This window comes from Serinus canaria, chromosome 20 (assembly GCF_022539315.1).
Source record: "Serinus canaria isolate serCan28SL12 chromosome 20, serCan2020, whole genome shotgun sequence".
Classification (NCBI taxonomy): domain Eukaryota; kingdom Metazoa; phylum Chordata; class Aves; order Passeriformes; family Fringillidae; genus Serinus; species Serinus canaria.
Genome location: NC_066333.1, coordinates 624,778 through 637,781, shown reverse-complemented (window position 1 = coordinate 637,781; position 13,004 = coordinate 624,778). Strand labels below are relative to the sequence as shown.

At 55.0% G+C, this 13,004-nt stretch overlaps 1 protein-coding gene across 5 annotated transcripts in view; it reads right to left on the bottom strand.

Moving 5' to 3' along the window:
• CHD6 (chromodomain helicase DNA binding protein 6) overlaps positions 1-13,004 on the bottom strand; it is a 92,807-nt gene that overhangs the window by 13,937 nt on the left and 65,866 nt on the right. For all 5 annotated transcript variants that reach the window (XM_050982282.1, XM_050982280.1, XM_050982283.1 and 2 more), the window contains 11 exons: positions 12,326-12,436; positions 10,792-10,994; positions 10,183-10,382; positions 6,800-6,959; positions 6,125-6,214; positions 5,066-5,169; positions 4,332-4,461; positions 4,045-4,105; positions 3,332-3,389; positions 2,424-2,643; positions 252-460 (listed from right to left, as the gene is read on the bottom strand). In XM_050982282.1, coding sequence (XP_050838239.1) covers positions 252-460; positions 2,424-2,643; positions 3,332-3,389; positions 4,045-4,105; positions 4,332-4,461; positions 5,066-5,169; positions 6,125-6,214; positions 6,800-6,959; positions 10,183-10,382; positions 10,792-10,994; positions 12,326-12,436 — 1,546 coding nt within the window. The remainder of the gene's footprint in view (positions 1-251; positions 461-2,423; positions 2,644-3,331; positions 3,390-4,044; positions 4,106-4,331; positions 4,462-5,065; positions 5,170-6,124; positions 6,215-6,799; positions 6,960-10,182; positions 10,383-10,791; positions 10,995-12,325; positions 12,437-13,004) is intronic.

Below are 13,004 nucleotides of genomic sequence, written 5' to 3'. Positions count from 1 at the left end.
GAGATTTGTGAGAGCAGGGGCAGGAGTCCACAGGGCTGCTCTACCCTCCCACTGTGCCAGGGAGGCACTACATGGTGGGGACAAGACAGCCAGAAATGCATTACTGCTGCAAGCCCACGGTCTGCCTGGCATCTCACTGCTTCCAACTGTCTCTGAAGCTCCTCCCTTGCTCTCCTGCTCCATGAGAGCAGTGGGATCCCTTCTACATGACCTTCCAGTACCCCTCCACAGGCCATGCAATTTCCACTCACCATCCTCTTTCCACAAAGGGAGACCACAGACATTCTTGCACATGGCCACAAAGCTGTAGAAGTACTTCTCCAGGCTCTCATCTGTCTTCTTCTCCAGTCGAGAGATGGCTCGGAACTGGGCCCAGTCAAAGGTTTTTTTCTCTTGGTCATAGACAACCCCAAAGGAGGAGACAGTGCGGTAGAAATCTGCCTGCTCCCTCCTGGTCCACCTGTAGAGCAGGGAGGAGATGGAAACACCACTGAGACACATTCTGGGCCTATAACAGGCAAAGCACCAGGCAGTGAGGCTCAGAGAGCACTGTCCAGTTACTGACCAACAGTTTTGAGGGAGGTGTCAGGAGGAGCACACTGGCGAGACCACCACAGCACTAGATGCTCTGCTGTCTGGTGCACAGGCAGGAGGAGCATAGGCCATGGGCCCTCTGACTCTCAGCTAATTGCTGAAAACCCTCTTGGCTGCTTCAACAAACCCCTGAGTGCAGTTCTGGGCTGTGCTGCCAGCAGGGAGGCACAAACCAATCCCACCTACTCCCTTCCTGCAACATCAAGCTGTTTGACTTAAATAGTAAGGTCAGTTCTCTGTACCAGGAATTACAAAGGAAAGATATGCAGACACGGTTCTCATCCAGCCTCTTCCAGAGGGAAAATGAGACTGGGGCTTGCTGCTGTAAGGGTTCCAGTAACAAACACCACACACCTTACTGATTCCTGTGGACTCCTGAGTATCAGCCCCTCCCCAGCAGAGGAAAGAAACAGTAGTGAGGGAGGAGTTTGGTTAGAGCACTCTTAGAACACAACTTTCATGCTGGCTTGGACCCTCTGAGCTTTCACCTTGTGGGGACCACTCAAAGGACACAGATGGTGAAGTGTCCTGGGCAAATACTGGCCCAGGCAGAGCCCAGAGGAACAGCCACAGAGAACAGATCTGGGTGCACACAAGAGGATAAGGACAGAAAAAGGGGAGCACTGAGGCCTGAAGAAAGCTTCCAGTCAAATCTCAGTCTCTGAACTGCAGCTCTGAGCCAGCACCAGCAAGCAGCTGAGACATGTCAAAGGAAAGTAGACAGGGTGACAACACCCACAGCACTCTCCAACTGCCCAAACTACACCTGGCCAGCATTGCCACCCCTGTTCCCAGGGGTTGCAGTCATGTTTCATTTCAAAAATGAGAACAAGAAGAAAGTTAATTAGTAAATATATTAATGATCCAAATCAAGGTGCTCAATGGTCAATCTGTCAGAGGGCCTCAAATTAAAGGCCAGTGGAAAACTCCTGTAAGGCAATCTCCCCTACGAAGAGCCAAGAGAATTAAGGAGATACTAGGCTGCTGTGATGTCCACAGCACAACCACTGATGCCCCCACCTCGAAGAGGGGATGGTACGACTAGAAGAAGTCCAGAAAAAGAGGAAAGGGAAGGTAGCTGGAGCAGCTTCTACACAAAGAGGCCAAGAACAGAGCACAAGGCAGCACACATGCCATGTGGGGTCCTGCTGCAGGGACAGATTCACAGAAGGCAAAACCATTGAGGGATGGTGACCACAGAGAGTCCCAATCCCAGGGCGGCACGGGATACTGGCAGCAACAGCAGCACCACCACCCTGTGCCCACCCTCCCAAGGGCTGCAGAGAGCCACTCAGGGTGCTGGGACAGTCCCAACCCCCTCCCACTGACTGGGACACAAATGAAATGGGGGCACAGTGCAACCAGGGTATGTCAGCACTGGGCTTCAGTGGCCACGAGCAGGAGGCAAAGCCAGTGGTGTGGGAGTCGCAAGGGTTGGAAGGACACCGCTCACGGGCTGTGACAGTGCTCATCTGTCACCCTCATCCACAGTGTGTTTCAGGGACACAGCTCTCTTCTGCCGTGGCTGACTTGACCCTGAAAACGTGTCCTCTCATGTCCTTTCAGTATCACCACCTGCCACCCACAAACTCCAGTCTGCAGTGGAGGCTGCTCCCCAGCTGGGCTGGCTGCTGGAGCAGCAAGGCTCCCACGGCTCAGAGCATGTTCCCTGCCCAGCAAGGACCCACGTGACTCCATGCCCTACGCAGCTGACAGCACAGACAGCTCTGGTGGCATTTACCTGGGTCAATTTTGGGGGTCAAGGAATTCAAGTGGGCTAAATCAGCTTTGTAAACACTCCTCTTTACAAGGAGGAGTCTTTACATTACCTTTTCTGCATTTCTTTGTTCACCGAGTCCATCTCAGAGGCTCTCCGGAACATCTCATCCTGCAGCCAGTAGCCATGGTTACCGGGCACCAGCATCTCCGCACGGGGAGGCAGCTCCTTGCGGTTGCAGCGCTGGTAGACGGTGACGAGTCGCCGCAGTCGGGCCGTGAGAGCAGAAGAGACAGGCCAGCAGGATCTGTCTGAGTCGGAGCCATCCTGGGCTTCAAACATCAGCAAGGACATTAGTATTTAGCACACACGCAAAGCCACAGGTTCCCACATCCTCCAGCAAGCTCCAAGAGCTTCTTCCCACCTTCTGCCTTCCATGGGGAGCATGAGCGGTCACAGTCATGAACAGGGGGCCATGTGACCCTCTGGGCCTGCTGGCTCACAGCCTCACCATGTCTTAGCTTCCTTCAGAGAGAGTCCAGAGGCTGAGATCAGGGTAGGAATCATGGCTCCAGGCCAGGCCATGCATGGGAGAAGACTGCAGCTCCCTGCTCAGCAGTGGGGCCAGCCAGCCCACAGCATGTGCCAACACTGCCCAGTGCAGAGACCTCACACGCTCATCTCATGCAGGCAACTGCGTGGAGAAGAGCAGACTAATGGCTTCCAGTCACCCTGGAAGCCTGGGTGAAGCTACCTGAAACTACCCTGGGTAGCTTTGTCTGGAATCACTCAGAACCCTGTCTGTCCTGCCACAGGGCCTATCCATGGGTCACCTGTGAGTCTGTGCATGAGGGCCCCTACCCATGCTGAGCTGCCTCACCCACTAACAGAGCAGAATGTCCCTCCAGCCCACCAATGTGTTCCTCCCACCAAGCAGTGCCTGGGGTAGCACTTCGGCCTGGCTGTGCCACACCAAACCCAGGGAAGCCATGGACCACACTGCAGGAGACATGGCCTCACCTGCCGCTGGCTCGTCCCGCTTCTCACTGGCTTCACCCACCCCAGCAGCCACGACGTCCTGCAAAAAGAAACAATCAGAGAGGGCTCAACCTCACACAGAACCCCCAGCACCCCCAGCCTACCCATCCCTGGCAGGGTACAGGATGGTGGGATGGGCAGGGTAGTGTGTCCAGTGCCCTTGGGCTGCAGATGCTGTCTGTGCTCAGCACACAGGAGCAGAGGGGACAGCTCAGAGAGGCCATTTTGGGCCTGAAGGGAAAGATCACCATGGTGACGGATGCCCTAGTGCCACTGCTGAGGACAGTTGCAGTGTGACTGCCTCCACTGTTCAAACAACCCTTGCACTGCCTCATTCCCTTATCTTCCTCTCCCCCAAGGCCATTTCTTCTGGGACATCCCTGATTCCTCTGCCAGGGCCCCATGTGGCTCCTGAAGCCAACTAAGACTGAGAACCAGCACTCCTGGGCATCCCCAGCCCTCAATACCCCTCAGCTCCCCAAAAAGAAGATGCTGCCCACGTCCACAGGTAACAGAGCAGCACAGCAGAAGCTGAGCTCCAGGGAGATGGGACACAGACAAGATGAGACACAGACAAGGCAGACCAGCCATGCTAGCTCCCTACTGCCACGCAGCAGAGCTGATGGAGCCAAGCTTGTACGCAGGGCAGGCTGGGCAGCATCAGATGTGTATTTGATACAATGAATCCCACTCACCTCCTGTTTTGACAGCCCCTCCACCTTTTCTCCACTGCTCTCTTCTTTTTCCATGCTGCCCCTAGGTGAGAGAGTTAACAGTCCCTGGTAGTGGCAGCACAGCCTCTGTGGCTGTGCTAGTTCTCAGCACCAAGAAGCGAAGAATTGGTGCTCATGCCATCTCTCCACCTCATACTGGGGACCAGCTCCCTTCTGCCCTCCCCTCTGTGCTCAGAAGCACAGCCTGCTCCCTCCCTCCACTGCACTGCCCAGGAGAGAGCCAGGTTGCGGCTCCACGCCCTGCCCACCTTTCGGCAGCATCCTGTGCCCCATCGCTGACGCCCTGCTCGGCAGAGAGCAGCTTCTCATCTGGCATGCCCACCTTCTCCAGGAAACACAGCGCTGGGTCCGCCCGCATGGCGTTGTACCGCTCGTAACCTGCCACAGCCGAGACAGACAGATAGCACAGAGCAAGGCATGAGCCTTGGTTCACAAAAACCTCCTGCTCCTGGGACACAGCTCCCCACCCGGCTCTCACTCCCTCTGTGCTACCATGAGAGCAATTTTCACCCCCAGAAACTCACAACACTTTCCCAAAAGCAGCTAATGGCTCTGCAGCCCCTAGGTGGCAGGCAAAGAGAAAGGTTCCCCTTCCCATCCCACCCAGCAGCAGCACAGCCACCACACAGGGTGCAGGTGGGGCAAACAGCCCTGTTTCTCCTGGAAACTGCACTGGGAGTCCATGACAAGGCCAAAAAAAGATCTGTATCTTTCTCCTTGCCCTCACACAGCAACGGCAAACTGCTCCTGGCAAACCAGAGTCTACCACGAGATCTGGCATGGCCACCCTGGGCACTGCGGGGTGCCTGTTCCCCACCCTAACATGCTGCTGGCAGAGCAGTCCTGGGGAGAGCTGTCCTGGCCCTGTATAGCTGTGGAGTTTGGCCACGGCTCTGTCCCTTGCACTGACACAACATCCCCTCCAGCACCAGAGGTCCTCATTCCCCACACCCCAGCACCCACCAGACAGCTGGGTACACACCGTGCTTGAAGACGCCGATGAGCAGAGATTTATCGGCTTCGGCATTCCACCAGTCCACTGGGATCTCCACGTAGTCAATGTCTGGCAGCAGTACATCCAGCTCCCTGTGGCAGGCATGGTATGAACACCCCTCCCCCCAGTGCCCCTCAGCAGACACTGAGGGGCACTGGGCGCTCCTTAGAAGGGACAGGGGGAGGTAGGCGCCACCACTTGCTGGCTTGGGCACAACTAAGAAGACTGGCCTGGGGCCCCACAATGAGATGAGTACACATCTCCCTGGCATCAAAGAACTGGAGCTTTGGTTCCACCACAACCCGCTGCCCTCCTGCTCCTCTTTCTCCAGGGCAGTGGGTGCCCCCAGCCTCTCTCCACCCTCCTCACCCAACTCATCTCCAGAGGACTGAAGATCCCGTCTGGCCCGAACAGCATCTCTAGGGGTAAAACACTTCACACCGATCAACCCCAAAAGAACAGTGTCTTCCCACATACACTGGTGTTGATGGAATTGTGCCGGGGAAGGCAGCAGCCCCTACTTGGGGAAATTAGGCTTTTAAGTTCAGCATATCACACTTCTCTGAGAAGCACTGAGAGCTGAGTCTTTGCAGAAAGGTCAACAGCAGGCAGGCTGCAGGCTCAGTGCCATTATAGAGCCTGTGGGTCCCGCTGTTCCCAGTGCTGGGAGCGACTACAGGCCACAGTGATGGGGCATGCTCTGCTCTGAGGCCTGGCCCTGAGACTGGGAGCAGTCTCTGTGGACTCCCACTTTGGATACGAGCCCATTTGTCAAGCAGCACACAGAGCCATTTTCCTGCAGAGTGTCCCTCTAAGTCCCCACTGCGCCCAGGCTGGTGCTACAGTCTCAGAGTTGCCTCAGCAGGGCTGCTACGGCTGCAGTCTCTGCACAGGCAGGGTGACAGCCTGAGGGTGAAGTTTTGACTGAGGAAGACCTGAGGTCTGATTCATCTGGAGCTGCAGAGAGCCCAGATGTGGCTGGGTCAGACACTTGTAGCAGCTCTCAAGCACAAGAAGCCTTGCAGGGGTTCACCATTAGGTCCCTACCTGGCAGGCGTCCCCTCAAAGGCTTTATCCGCAGCCTCCCCCAGCACTTCAGCCTTCAGGTAGTAGAGCATTCGCACCCGCAGCAGAACCCTGTCCCGGGGGGCAGAGAGGTCAGCAAAGGCAGCAAAACCTGCTCCACACCATGTTCTCCCACGTGGAAGGACCCACTTCCACAAAGCAGGGTGGGCAGTGACCATGCAGTGTCATGCCACGCTGCCCAGCCCTGTGACACGTTGGCCGGAGGGTCACTGCCCAGGACATGGCTTTCATGAGCTGGAGGAGAATGAGGGTGGTCCAGCAGTGGGAGCATGGTGACCCTTTGTGGGCTGTGAGCCCTTCACAGCTCCCTCCCACCCTCCCAATACTAAAGGCCCTCAGCCCACTGTCTCCATGAACCAGTGAGGGCTCCCACAAGGGGGAATGGTTTTAAATTAAAAGAGGAGAGATTTAGAATAGATGTTAGGAAGAAATTCTTCACTCTGAGGGTGGTGAGGCCCTGGCACAGGTTGTCAGAGAAGCCATGGCTGCCCCATCCTTGTTCAAGGACAGGCTGGACAGTGCTTAGAGCAACCTGGGATAAGGTAAGGTATCCCTGTTCTTGGCCAGGGTAATGTAAAATAAGATGTTCCTTAAGGCTCCTTCCAACCCAAACCACTGCATGATTCTATGACTCACTTGTTGCAGTGCTGTTTGAGGTGCTTCTTGTAGCTGTCATCATGGAGCACCACCTCGGGGTTGCAGGTGGCAAGCCAGTCTGCATTCTTTATCTCAGGAAGCAGCATCTGGTTCTTTGTCTTCTTCCCCTTCCTGCCTCTGGGCACAGGTGCTGACAAGCCTGTAACAGCGAGTGGCAGCCAGTGAGCACCACAGGCACGATGGGCACAGCCGGGCACTGCTGCCAGGCACCTCTGGCGCTGCAGGCTGGCTGGGGCAGCACAGCTGGGAGCTGGAGGAGCCCAGAGAGAACGCCCAGCTGCAGCCTGGAAAGCCAAGGAGAGCAAGTGCATGGGGCAAATGCAGAGTATGGGAGAGTCCATCTCGGTGAAAAACTTGGGGATCACCACAGAAACGGAACTGCTCTGTGCTCTCAGTGCAATGCTGAGAACACAGCATTGATATGATAACATGGCCCCTCGATGTGTAAAAATATCACACAGAAGGGAAGAAGCAGGGAAGGGACCTTGGTCCTAGGCATAGCCCTTGGAGACTTAGACACTACAGGCACCTCTAAAAGTTACTCTAGAAGGACAATTATTTGGGACAAGAGTTCAAACAAGAAGCTCCCAAATGATCAAAGAGCAGCAGACCTGCTGATCTGATCTGTAAGGGCTGTTTCTTGTACCATGCATCTGGAAATGGAATGCAGTCCCATCTGCCTGACAAAGATAAAATGAGATCCAGTGGCTGGAGATGAAAATTAAACTCAGTTCAACCTTGAAATATGGTGTGAGTTCACAGCAGAACATGGAAACGACTCCTGGTGGGGTCACTGTTGTTTGGAATCTCCAGAGAGGAATAAGCTGCCTCCCTGGGCAGCTGCTCTTGAGGTAGAGTTGCAAACACAAAGGGGAAAGGATGCCTGGACAGTCCCATCCCATCTGTCTAGTCTTGTGACACCAGTGAAGAAGAGAAAGTGTCACCATGTCATCAACTCCTGCATAAAGTCTGCAGAGCTCCATGACAGGACAAGGGCTGTGGCCCAGCTGCCTGCTGGAGACCTGCATAGGCACCAGGCCTCCTGTCCCCAGCACCAAACTGGCCTGATGAACGCTGGGCAAATGCTGCTTCCTCAGCAGCCTGGCCTGTTCCACGATGAAAGACAGGATGGTGCTAGATCAGAGCAGAGCTCTGAGTTGGACTGTCTGGGTGCTGCACTCACCCCTTGTGATCACATGGATGTGGGATTGAGAAGAGCTCCAGGATGCCCTAGCAAGGGTTTAAGGTTGCTGTTCCTTTCTGCATGTCGAGGATGGGCATGATTTGCCCAGTCAGCTCTGCAGACACGAATGGTACCTGAGGCTGCCTGGGGAACCACAGCAGTTTCTGCTGAAGGCCTTCCTGACAGAGGAAGGAGCATTGCTCTGCTCTCTGCTGCTTCTGCTCTCCTCCAGCTCCTGACGCCAGCCTGAGGTGTTGCTGTTCCTCTGGCCCAGACAACACGGAGGTTAAACAGGTGGGAAAAGCCATTCTAAAGAGTTGATGGAGAAGCTTCTGGTTGTTTTGCTGGTCAATAGTCAATGCTCTTGCACTAAAGCAATCCTGACCATCTGCTGAAACCGTGGCTTGTTCATTACTTGGCATTATCTAAATCAAGTCCACTCATAGCAGTTTATTTGCTTCTGACTCTTGTTCTGCTCACCACAGGACTCTCAAGACCACTCCCAGCTGCTCTCAGGGCAGGGCTGTGTGGCAAGAGCAGGAAGCAGCACTGCCAAAGTGACTCCCATTGCAGGAGGTGAATGGAATAACTTAGAGCAGACACCAAAAGCCACATCCCTGGACGTCACACTGCAAAAGCCAGTTGGACACTTCCAAGCAGAAGGAAATTATGATGTTGGGTTTTAAGCACCAATTGTAATGCACTTAGCGCTCAGCAGCGTCACCACTCCTAAACAGCCTTCCCTATGCTCCACCATCTGGGAACAGAAGTCCCAGGTTTCAGCCCAGCTCCCTGATGTCAAAAGCAGTCTGGAGAGTTCCAGCCCCCTCACTACTCATCTTGAGCCACAGATCACAAGTACATAACAAGCGGCACATGGCTGCTGGGCTCTGACTCCCTGAGGGACACTGCGGCCTTCCCTAGCCCCACTCACCTGTCCTGAGAGCCACAGGATGCAGGCACTGTGCTGCAAGGTCAGCCAGAGCCCTCTAGCACAGCAGGGAGTGACCACAAGCCCAGATGCAGGGAGCCACCAGCCACTCTGTGCTCACAGATGAAGACAAAGGCCTCGTGGCTGCCTCTTTCACAGGGTGGGCTCTATGGCTGCCCCAGTCCCAGGGAAGCCTACAGAGAGCAGCCACTGTGCTGCAGGGGGGGAGGCCAATCTGCAGTGTTCATCACTGAGGCAGAGCTAGAGCCAGAGGGAGAGCAGGGCTGGGAAGCCTCTGGGTGACCAGTCTGAAGCTGAGGATACACTGGGAACTTCTACAAAACAGAATACAGACACCTCTAGCCAACAGATGCAACTACAGATCTGCCATGTGACATGTGCACTTCAGACACTGCCTCTGAGTAGAGAGAGCACAGCCAGGCCTAGGACAAGGGTCCTGCTACAGAGAGAGAAGGCAACATCACCTGGAGAGAACTTATGCATTGCATAAGTCTCAGGACAAACCAACACTGCACCTCCATCCATCGTCTAGGACAAACACCATGCTGAGGGGAAGCAAAAGGGGAAAAAAAGGGAAATCACAAAAGCACAGAATATTCTGAGTTGAAAGGGATCAATAAGGATCATTGAGTCCAACTCTTAACTGAGTGGCCTATATGGGGATCAAACTCACAGCCTTGCTGTGAGATGGATGCTCAGCTGCACCCCCAGCTTTCCCTGGTGCAGCTGCCCATGCTGCCCAGAGGCAGAGGCAGGGTCCTGCACCGTGTCCATGCAATGCCCTCTGAGGCCCTGAGGAGCAGCCTGAGGTGTGCCCATGCCCTGAGTGGAATCTGCACCCTCATCCCTATCATACCCAACATGTTCATACAGCCACTGGTGCTCACAAGCTCACTGCCCAGCATCTCCCTGCGCAGGAGAACCACGACAATATTCACAAGTCAGAGAAGATTTAGCAGCACCTCTGCTCCCACCACAAGGCTCTTTCTGCACTGAAAGCCAGAAAACAGCCTCCCTCACTCAGTCAGCCCCTGCTGCTGGCTCTGAGGGTCAGTGGAGGTCAGCTCCATGGAAGCCCTTTTCTCTGTGCAGGGAGAACTGCAGTGCTAAAGCACAAACACTTGCAGACTGTTTCCATCAGCTCTGCTTTGAATTCTACAGCCTCAGTTTCACAGGCTGGCATGGGGCAATGGGTACAGATGCAATGGCAGAGAGAACACGCAATACCTGAGTGATTCTGCAGAGCCTGATTCTGGCCATCCTTCGTTGGCGTGATGAGATCCCAGATAAAACTCTTAATCTTCTCATCTCCCTTGTAGTGTTTGACACAATACACCAGCAAGGCCCGACAAATCATCTCCATGTCCTTCTCATTCAGGTGCCACTTGAACCGCCCATGGGTCAGAATATCTTTCCAGCGTCCCCAGCTGAAACAGCAGGAACACAAAGTAAACACTCCCGTGCAATTAGAGACCTTGCTGGCACCTCTCTCCAGGAGCTCCTGTGGGGGCACAGCCCTGCCAGATCCCCGGGACAGGGATGTTTTGCCCACACGTTACAGGGGCAGAGAGGGAGAGAGGTTTGCAGGACCAAACAGCGAAGAGGCAGGAGCAGACTCTGGAAGTGCCAACTGCCAACTTTGTCCTGCCAACTCTTCTTCCATCCCAAACATTCACTCAGAGCCCTGGTCCCACCAGTGGGGTCACTGCTGGAAGGAGGCAACACAGCAAGCAGGACAGACAGGAAGTGGCTGGTGCAGCCAGAGGGTGCACATGGGCACTGGGGCAGCTGGAGACCGTGAGGCTGTGGCTGTGCTCTCACATGGGTGAGACTCACCCAAATATGAGCAGGTTCTTCTCCACACGGAAGCATTCAGCTCGCAGGTAGCGCCGCGTCTTCTCGTTAAAGCGCCGCGAGCGGGTGGGTCGCTCATCCGAGTCACTGTCCAGCTCAGAAAACTCCATCAGCTCATCCTCCTCGAAGGAGTTGTAGTGCTTCGTTTGCTTCCGTACCCGGGGTCTGTCGATGACCAGGCTCTCCTGTGATGGACAGAGCAGAAAGCACTCTCAGGTACAGGCAGAAGTGCTTATATGTGCTCTTCTAGCCCCTGTGACCTGGGCTCTGCTCAGCCTCTGGCTCCTGGCTTGCCAGACCTGTTGGCTGACTATCATCTTCCCACTAGGATACCTGCTTCAAGTTACCTGTGTGCAGTTCTGTCTGCACAAGTGACAACTCCTGACCAGCAGAAAATCCAGCCTGACTGATGACAGGCTGAGAATCAGCCCCTCTGTGTCCAAACTGCTGACGGCCAGCAGCTGACTCAGTTCTCAGTAACTCCTGGCCCACTCTCCAGTGCTCATGCCAAGCGCTGTGCTGAAAGCAGTGTAATCTCTGTGTCAGGGGGACAGGTGGGCTGGAACAGGAAAAGCAGCTTCCAAGAAGTTGTGGGAGGGAGCAATATGAAATTAAATAGCATGGACCTGCCTACCTGCCCTCTCTCCTTACCCCACCCTGCTGAATGAATGAATTCATGTAAATCTGCCTGGATTTCAGGCACACAGGACGCGCGCACACACACACACACGCACACGCGCACGCGCACGCGCACACGCACGCGCACGCGCACGCACACGCACACTCTCCTATTGCTCCAGCTTGAGCAGTGAGCTCTGCAGAGTTGCAGGACCTCCCTCCTGCTGCTGTCTAAAACCATCTCTTACAGCACTGCTGCCTTAGTCGGAATTATGGCAGCCTCGGGCCTGCACTGGAGCCAGCGGCAGCACCCTGTGCCTGGTGGAGGAGCTGGGAAGAGAGACCTGAGCTGCAGCTGAGCCCATCACCTCAGCAGGGCCAGCAGAGCATTGGGACCCCATCTGTCCCCTCCTACCTCCTGACAGGCAGAGGCACCAGTCTGCCCTCAGGAGAGAGAGCAGAGGGGCAGCTCCAATCTCTGTTCTCTGTGACCAGGGACAGGAACCATGGGAATGACTGGAGCTGCATCAGGAAAAGGTTCTTCCCCCAGAGGGTGGCTGGGCATTGAACAGGCTCCCCAGGGAATGGGCAGAGCCCCAAGGCTGCCAGAGCTCAAGGAGCGTTTGGACAACCCTCTCAAGCAGAGGGTGAGATCGTTGGGAGTAGCTAGGAGTACAGACTGAGTACCCTGAAAGATCAGGGAGACAGACCAACATGTGGCTAAATAAATCAGGGCTTTAGCCAGCATTTGTGGGTCAGTTTTCCCTTTCAGTAATTCTTGATGCCCAACACAAACCTCTTCAGGAGCCTAGAAGGAAGCAGGCAGCTCCCACTTGGACACCAGGCAACATGGTATCAGATGTGCCTTAGGGCACACAGGCCACAAACTGCATCCTACCTTTTCGTTCTTGGCATCTGTGTCGAGCTCTGCTATCTTGGCCCACTTCTGCCAGAAGTTGGGGTCATCTAAGGAAATGTCAGTTCTGTTTCCTGATGCTACAAAGCTGGCCTAGGAGAGAAAGAAGAGGAGTGAACAGGGTGCAACCCACTATCCAGTTGTGCTTTCTCCCATATAGAGATCCCCCACATGGCAGTCTAAGTGCACAGTCTTGCTGCTGTGGGATGTTACACTCTAAGCTGCTATGTACCAGAGGGTTCTTTGTTTGCCTAAGGGAGCTGAACTCCTCTGTTCTGCAGTCATGCCTGACCCACTATAAATGGAGGCTGGGATGTGCAAGAGGAAGATGGCCCTTAGTAGCCCCAGCAGGCACCAGCCAGAGCACAGCACAGAGCTCTATCTGGGGGTTTTGTCAGGCTCCACAGCACTCAGCTTCCATGGCACAGCAGCACCTGGCTTTGGTCATCATGTAGCCCAGCAGCTGGGTCCTGGCACCATCCTGGGGTCCCTATGCAGAGTCAGACCTCATGGCTGAACCCTCCTAGGCAGCCTTCTACCACTTGGCAGGCTGGTGGCCCCTCCTCAATGCTCTGCTGACCACCAGAGAGACAGGAGACCACACCAGCCCCAGCAAGGTCTCACTGGCACAGCAGAGCTTGGCCTCCACATGGACATATCT